Below are 8,721 nucleotides of genomic sequence, written 5' to 3'. Positions count from 1 at the left end.
AGTAAGCAATAGTAGCAAGTATATAAGAAAATTAGAGAGAGATTGTGATAGATTGATATTGATTTTGTAAGAAAAATAAAAGAATGAGGAGGTATTTATAGTTTAAAATAGGGAAAAAGTGTAATTATAAAACGTTTGGGGTTAAAACAAAGTTTTGGGGGATGGGGGAGGTTAAATGGCTATTTTCTAAATAGCCAACGACTATTTTTTAAAGTCCAATGGCTGTTTTTGAAAATAGCCAAACAACTAATTTTTTTAAAAACAAAATTACCGTTGGGCCCACCAAGGGACCGGTCCGGTCCCGGTCCCTTGGCGGGCCAAACGGTCTAGGTCCTAACGGTTCAAAGCCAAGAGCCGGCCCACGAGACCGGCTCAGGCCCACCTCTAGCAGTCCTATCGATCCCGACCGACTTAGCCCACATAGCCCGCGGTCCCGGACCGGCCCACTTGCCACCCTTAGTAATATCATGAGGTTTTGGGGGAATATGCGTCCCCAAATCTTTATCTGGGTTTTGGCTGTTGTTACTTGTTATGCACGAAGGATGAATGATAAACTTTTAACAAATGTAATAATAGAGGGAGTAGTTGCTTCTACAGTACCACTTCAAGCGGAGTGTAGAGTCAAATAGAAAATAACTTAATTTTCTAATCATTCATCGCAACAAAAATTATTAATAACAGTGGAAAGTGTTGCTTAATAAAATTAGCAAAAATCAGAGTTTACAATTTCATAAATACTCATAGGAAGTAAAAAAGGAAAAAAATTACCTTCATTGTGCAGATTTGTAGTCATCATTTATCTTTTAATAGGATCCAAAATAATTAACCAACTTCATTGTGCATTTATCCTAGTAGGAATTGAAAACGCTTTTATGGTGATAAGAAATTCATTTCAATTTACACATTTTTTAGCCATCATTACTCTTTAATAGGATCCCAAATTAATTAAGCAACTTTATTGTGCATAAACAAATAGACTACACTAAATGCCAGGTAGATAGATACATGGAACTTCATGTCACTTCCAATTTAATTGATTTATTTATCATTTATTGAAGGGTAAATTTACTATTTGCTACAAAAATATTATAGGAGTATGAGGGGGTAAAAATGCCGTTCAATTAGTTTCTTAAAAGGAGTCTTAGCTGTTTTTTTGCGTGTAAAATAACACCTTGTCATAGTTTTCAAAACGGGATCAAGATTCTGTAGTTCAGAATACGCTGTTTCTTCTTCTTAAATACGTTGTTTCTTCTTCTTATATGTTCTTCCTAGTTCTGTTTCATTTTCAATCAAGAAAGTTTTTTGTGTCATTCTCACTCATTCAAGAAAGTTTTTTGTGTCATCGTTTTCAAAGTCTTCAAGAAAGAACGGAACCCATGGAAAAGAATCCTCAATTTCGTCCCTCTGACACTGATCTGATAATGCAATTGTTGAAATTTGTGGCTGGAAAATGCTTACCAACTGAAGGATTGATTGGCTTTGCAGATGTTTACAGCAATGAGCCATGGCGATTAATTGGAGACATTAGTTCCATGAAAACCCATTACTTCCTTACCCAATTGAAGAAGAAGAAGCCCACTGATGCCAGATACAATAGAACTACTGCTAATGGGACTTGGGCACATCAGAATAAAGGCAAGAAAATTCTTGATGAGGATGAGAGTCTGATTATTGGGTATAAAAGAAGCTTGAGTTATAAGCACAAGAAAGACTCCTCTTTGAATGGCTACTGGATGATGACAGAGTATTTCTGTTGGGATTTTAAGCTTGTGTAGCTTAAAGAGGGTGAATAGAAAATGGAGGGAAAAAATAAAATATTTGAGTTTCCCTCCTCAGCATAGGGACATTATCCCATATTGGAGGAAAAAAAAACTTTTCATGGGTATATATACAATTGCTCTTCTTCTAGCTCTTAAAGAGTTAAGAAGAAGGCAAGTCCCGCGCCGTCGTCGTCGCTCGCTCGGCTTCCGTCAAAGATTGATTAATTAATCTTTTTGGACAAAATTTCTTTCAATTAATTAATTTAATTAATTAACAAAAATTCAATCCGGAATAACCCATGACCCGCGACCCGTTACGGTCCGTTTTCTTTCCCAGATTATTTTATATTCGTTTGTTGTTTCCCGCTCATAATCAGTGCTAAATGGTCTATAAATATGCCTTGAATCTCAGAATTTTTACTTACTAAATTTTCTGATCTTCTTCTTCTTCATCATCTGCATAAAAATTCCATTGTATTTTTACAGCCTTCGAGTGGTTCGCTGTTCATCGGCGTTTTTGGTACCAACACTCTGGTGAGTTAATCGTTCTATCCTGGGAGGATATATTCCAGTACCTCGGGTACTTGAGGGGAATAATTTTTTCTTAAGGACACACTGTGCATTCAGTGGGCTCGATTTTTTCCTATACTATTTTTAAGAATTTATTTCATTAAACCAGAGTTACTAACTTTCTATTTTTGTTTATATATATTTCAGAAAGTTTAATGGTTTAATTTTTTATTACATCAATACAGGTTAATAACAATCTTAAGGAAATTATTTTATTATATTCTGTATTCTGTTTGTGGAGATTAAAACCTGTGTGGTTTTTTACTCCTTCTGAATTTTACTATTCTGATTTGAAGATATAAAAACTCCATCAGAGTATTGAAATTCAGAAAACGATTTGAAGAACATAAAGCCTTCATCGTTTTGTGAAACAATATATAAAAACTTTGGTTTTATTTATTATACGTACTGTTTATTGTTAATAACAGTATTGTTTACTGTTCTGATTTTGCCATTAATTGAACTCTTCTGTTGTTGACAGTGAAAAATGGCAATTGATAACGGAATTTCTTCTGCAACTATTGCGGCAATGACGATAGCCTTGTCAAGACGGACTGTTGTTCCACCGGCAGAGAAACCGGGGAAATTTTCTGGAGCCAACTTCAAAGGATGGCAGCAAAGGGTGTTCTTTTGGTTTACCACACTTGGTATGCAGAAATCCACTAGTGAAGAACCTCCAGTGCCTGCTGCGGACATGCCGGACAACGAGAAATTCATGATTGTTGAGGCGTAGAAACATGCAGATTTTCTTTGCAAAGGATATATCTTAAGAGCTTTAGAGGATGACTTGTACAATGTGTACAGTGCGATGAATACTTCAAAAGAATTATGGGACGCACTTGAAAAGAAGTACAAGACTGAAGATGCATGCTTGAACTTATTTTTCATGACCTTATTTCTGAAGGTATGGTCGTGAATGAAACATTTCAAGTGGCTGCAATGATTGAAAAATTGCCTCATTCGTGGAGAGATTTCAAGAACTATTTTAAGCACAAGCGCAAAGAAATGAAGTTGAAAGATCTTGTGATACGTCTCAAGATTGAGGAAGACAACAAAACAGCCGAGAAGAAGTCTCGTAGAAATTCAACGATCATGGGAGCTAATATCGTTGAGGAGACTGCTCCAAAAAGTAAGAAGAGAAAGAGGTCTTCTGGACTGACTAAGGAGAAGAACAAAAAGAAATTCAAGGGCAGCTGCTACAATTGTGGAAAAACTAGTCACAAAGTCCCTGATTGTCGTCTCCCGAAAAAGGATAAGAAGAAGGGGCAAGCCAACATAGTGGAGAAGAATGATGACATTGATGATCTGTGTGCAATGCTTTTGGAATGCAACCTAGTTGGAAATCCGAAGGAGTGGTGGATTGACTCTGGAGCCACTCGACATGTTTGTGCTGCCGAGGAAGCATTTGCGACTTACTCTACTGCTGGTCCCGAAGAAGAGCTTTCCATAGGAAATACTGCAACAGCCAAGATTGAAGGTTATGGGAAGATATTCCTGAAGATGACTTCCGGCAAGGTGTTAACGCTCAACAACCTTCTTCATGTTCCTACTATTAGGAAGAATTTAGTTTCTACTTATTTACTTGTTAAGAATGGATTCAAATGTGTATTTGTTTCTGATAAAGTTGTTGTAAGCAAGAATGAAATGTATGTTGGAAAGGGCTACCTCACAGAGGGCCTTTTCAAACTAAATATAATGGTTGTTGACAATATGAATAAAATTTCAGCTTCTTCTTATTTATTGGAGTCAAATGATTTATGGCATATTCGTTTAGGACATGTCAATTATAAAACCTTGCGGAAGTTAATTTATTTTGAAGTATTGCCTAAATTCGAGTGTAATAAATCAAAATGTCATATATGTATTGAATCTAAGTTTGTAAAACATCCTTATAAGTCCATTGAAAGGAATTCAAATTCTTTAGACTTAATTAATACTGACATTTGTGATATGAAGTCGACACCATCTCAAGGTGGGAAAAGTATTTTATTACTTTTATTGACGATTGCACTCAATATTGTTATGTTTATTTGCTTAATAGTAAGGATGAAGCAATTGAATTATTTAAGCAATACAAGAATGAAGTGGAGAATCAATTGAATAAAAAGATCAAAATGATTAGAAGTTATAGGGGTGGAGAATATGAATCTCCGTTTGCAGAAATATGTTCGGAATATGGAATTATCCATCAAACTACTGCACCTTACACACCTTAATCTAATGGAATTGCGGAAAGGAAAAATCGGACATTAAAGAAAATTATGAATTCTTTATTAATAAGTTTTGGATTACCGCAGAGTTTGTGGGGGGAAGCTATCCTTACAGCTAACCGAATACTCAACAGAGTACCCCACAACAAAACGCAATTTATTCCATATGAAAAATTGAAAGGTAGAAAACCCAACTTGAAATATTTCAAAGTGTGGGGGGTGTCTAGCAAAGGTACAAGTTCCTTTACCTAAAAGGGTTAAAATCATACCAAAAACTGTAGATTGCGTTTTCACTGGATATGCTACAAACAGTAAAGTATGTCAGTTTTTGGTTCATAAATCCAATAATCCCGAAATTCATGTTAATACGGTAATGGAATCAGATAATGCAGAATTCTTTGAAAATATCTATTCGTATAAAACTGAATGCGAGTCATTAAGTAAAAGACCTAAACGACCTCGGGAAGAACCAAAGAAAAATACTCCAAGTGTAGAAGATCTAAGGCATAGTAAACATTAAAGAACATCTACTTCCTTTGGACCAGATTTTATGACATTCTTGCTTGAAAATGAGCCTCAAACTTTTAAAGAAGCTATGTCATCTTCTGATTCAGCGTTTTGGAAAGAGGCAGTCAATAGTGAGATTCAATCAATTTTAGATAACCATACATGGGAATTGGTTGATCTTCCTCCGGGAAATAAGCCTTTAGGTTCAAAATGGATCTTTAAACGGAAAATGAAAGCTGATGGCACTATTGACAAATATAAGGCAAGACTTGTTGTCAAAGGTTATAGACAAATGGAAGGCCTTGATTACTTTGACACTTACTCGCCAGTAACGAGGATAACATCTATTAGGGTATTAGTGGCACTGGCAGCCGTATATGGTCTTGAAATCCATCAAATGGATGTTAAAACAGCTTTCTTAAATGGAGAATTGGAGGAAGAGATTTACATGGAACGACCTGAGGGTTTTGTAGTTCCTGGTAAAGAAAAAAAGTGTGCAAACTTGTTAAGTCGCTTTATGGATTTAAACAAGCACCCAAACAATGGCATACCAAATTTGACCAAACAATGTTGGCAAGTGGGTTTAAAATCAACGAGTGCAACAAATGTGTTTATATTAAAAACACTCCAAGTCATAAAGTCATTATTTGTTTATATGTTGATGACATGTTGATAATGAGCAAAAATATGGCAGATATAAATGCTACTAAGCGCATGTTGGCTAGCAAATTCGACATGAAAGACTTAGCAATTGCTGATGTGATCTTAGAAATCAAAATTCATTGAATTTCAAAATTGCCAAGACTCCAATTGACGTGAGTTATGCACTTCAAAAGAATGAAGGTGAAAGTGACTCACAACTGGACTATGCAAGAGTATTGGGAAGTTTGATGTATATCATGAATTGTACGCGACCAGATATAGCATGTGCTATTAGTAAACTGAGTCGGTTTACAAGTAATCCAATCAAATACATTGGATGGAAATGAAACGAGTTTTGGGGTATCTCAAACATACCCAAAAATTACGCTTTGCATTATAACAAATATTCCTCCGTGATCGAGGGATATAGTGATGCAAATTGGATCACCGGATCATCTGAAGTTAAATCCACGAGTGGATATGTTTTCACAATTGGGGGTGGAGCATTGTCTTGGAAATCATCCAAGCAAACGTGCATTGCCCGTTCTACAATGGAATCTGAATTCATAACTTTAGATAAGGCCGGTGAAGAAGCCGAATGGCTCCGGAATTTCTTGGAAGATATTCCATTTTGGCCCAAACCTTTGGCACCTATTTGTATACATTGTGATAGTCAAGCGGCAATAGGCAGGGCAGGGAGCGTTATGTATAACGGAAAATCTCATCATATATGACGGAGACACAATACCGTTAGACAACTACTCTCTAGTGATGTTATCACAATTGACTACGTAAAGTCAAGAGATAAGGCGTCGGATCCACTTACAAAAAGGCCTATCTAGAGAGGCAGTTTAAAGATCATCAAAGGGAATGGGGTTAAGGTCTAGGACAAGTCATCATGGCGGTAACTCTACCTAGCAGACTAGAGATCCTACGAGCTAAGTTCAAAGAGATCAAACAAAGTTATGAATGATGGTTCAACATTGTCAAACAACTCAACTCATTCTCGTGATGAAGGCAATGTTCAGAAATCGAGGTAAAGCATTAAGGCTTTTTGATGAGTCAACAAAGCTTAAAGCTTTTTAATTATTTGCTAAGTCTGGCAGGATATGACCAGATAGTGTGTCTATAGGATTACACGTTTAGAAATCACCTATGTGAGTGTGAAGTGTAAGCCGCTACAAGGTGAATGAAAGTAAAGGCCTATTCTCTAAGCACTCATGAAACCAGGCGGTGTTCATGGCTAAAACGAACACAACCGTGAGAACCATAGATGGTTAAGGGTTAATTGTGTGACTTATGTTGTCTAGGTATACAACAAAACTCGACGGTTCAAAGACATCAAATCTACCGATTGACCGAGTATATCTGATATAAGTTCACTACGGAAAGTTCAAAGGGAAACCTACTTATCCAGATGTAATTAATTCTTGCATGTAAAACACACACGCGTCCGTGCATTCCTTTATTTTATAGCTAGTGGATTATGGTACAGGATCATTGGGCGCTTACCCACCAGTTATGCCGCCACCTCACTGTAAGTTTAAGGGCTCTATCTTAATATCGTCATCAGTTGTTTCTTTGATAATATTGACCCTTTCTTGCGTCTTAGCAAAGAGCTTCATTCTCTCAAATTAATTTGATAATATGTGGAATGTGAAATGTAAAATGTAAAGAGTGCAATTATTTTTAATCTTCTTTTTATTTTCTTTTCAAAAAGGAACTGGCTGTGCCTTTGATTGAAGAGTCAACTTGAAGCGCCTCTTAACTGTAGATTTAGATTTTACTACTCCAGGACTTGTGTGCGCTTAAATGCAGTAGAAAGCTTCTTATTTTAGCTGGGGGGTACAACTGACCCCTATAAGTAAAGCTAGTGTATATTAATTGTTGGTTCGGTGGTGAAGTTCTTGTGAGTTGTTATTATCTGCGTGTGTCAATGTAGATTCCAGACCCTGTCTATTTGTTGCATGACACTCACTAGTTTGAATATATGTGCCTTTTATTTAATGGATTATAACTAAGCTGTCAGAGGATTGGTGGTTTTGATATCAACTAATGCTGTAAGCATAATGTCTACATTCTGAATGCTCCATTTTGGTTTTGTTCCAGTTCTAAATTTAGAGCTAGCCATATTCTTCCCCATAATTAAACTGTTCTTTTTCCAAATTAATGCTATGTTTCATTAATCTATTTAAAATCAGATTTAACAAGGAAAAACTTGAGATTTTTCTAATAAGGAAAAAGGAATGGAAGAGATTCTTTTTATACTCTCTAGCTGATTGACGAGGGTGGAGAGATGTTAATCTTTTGCTATTAGTAAGCATTCCCCTAGTTTGACCTAATGAGCTTTCTTTACGTTGAGTTAATTAACCTGGCAGGTTTGCCTAGATGCTTGGTAAAGAACGAGCTGGTGGGAAAGAGCCGGAGATTATGAAAAATATTTTCACACAAGGAGGCAGGTGACCGGGAAGGTTTGCTTCTAGAATATCGACTACATGGGAAGATTTGATTCTAATTCTTGTTGCCTGCTCAATTTCGAGTAATAAAGGGAGGGCTTGTGGACTCTCGCTAATTGGAAGGAAAAGGAGGGCTTCGATCCATTGTGATTAGAGACGAATCCCAAAATAAAAAAAATTGTTTGTAGTGTTTCAAATTATTGATAATATGGTAATTAAGATCTAATCAGGAAAATTTTTAAGTTCTGATTATTGGATCGCAATCTTCTTTATGAAATGCCATCATGGAACCAACATAGAAGTCGCAGTATTGGGGTTTTATTACTCAAAATCTGTAATCAGAGGCGGATTCAGGAATTGAAGGTGGCGGGTGCCACATTTCCCTTAATGTATACCTTGTTTTGACTATAAATTTTTTAGAAACACATATCCGGTTTGATTCGGTCTCTTCTGATTTTATTCAGATCAATTTAATAGGTTTTGATTTGCAAATATGAAAATTACTTCTCTTATATCAAGAAACAAACAGAATCAATATTTTCAACAAGAAATCACATCTTTATTACTACAACGCAA

The 8,721-nt window shown here is 36.1% G+C and overlaps 1 protein-coding gene across 1 annotated transcript; it reads left to right on the top strand.

The window, feature by feature from the left end:
- The first annotated feature begins 1,259 nt into the window (after window positions 1–1,259).
- On the top strand, window positions 1,260–1,775 carry LOC142180145 (NAC domain-containing protein 46-like). The gene has a single exon (XM_075251079.1). It carries the CDS (start codon window positions 1,260–1,262, stop codon window positions 1,773–1,775), a length of 516 nt encoding a protein of 171 aa, XP_075107180.1.
- Window positions 1,776–8,721: the final 6,946 nt, after the last annotated feature.

The sequence above is a fragment of the Nicotiana tabacum genome, chromosome 4 (assembly GCF_000715075.1).
Source record: "Nicotiana tabacum cultivar K326 chromosome 4, ASM71507v2, whole genome shotgun sequence".
Classification (NCBI taxonomy): domain Eukaryota; kingdom Viridiplantae; phylum Streptophyta; class Magnoliopsida; order Solanales; family Solanaceae; genus Nicotiana; species Nicotiana tabacum.
The sequence above is the reverse complement of the archived record's forward strand: the minus strand, read 5'-3'. Positions and strand labels throughout refer to the sequence as shown.

What these genes read in the sequence shown, in the direction of transcription:
- LOC142180145 (XM_075251079.1), top strand. Translation starts at nt 1,260, where the DNA reads ATGTTCTTCCTAGTTCTGTTTCATTTTCAATCAAGAAAGTTTTTTGTG.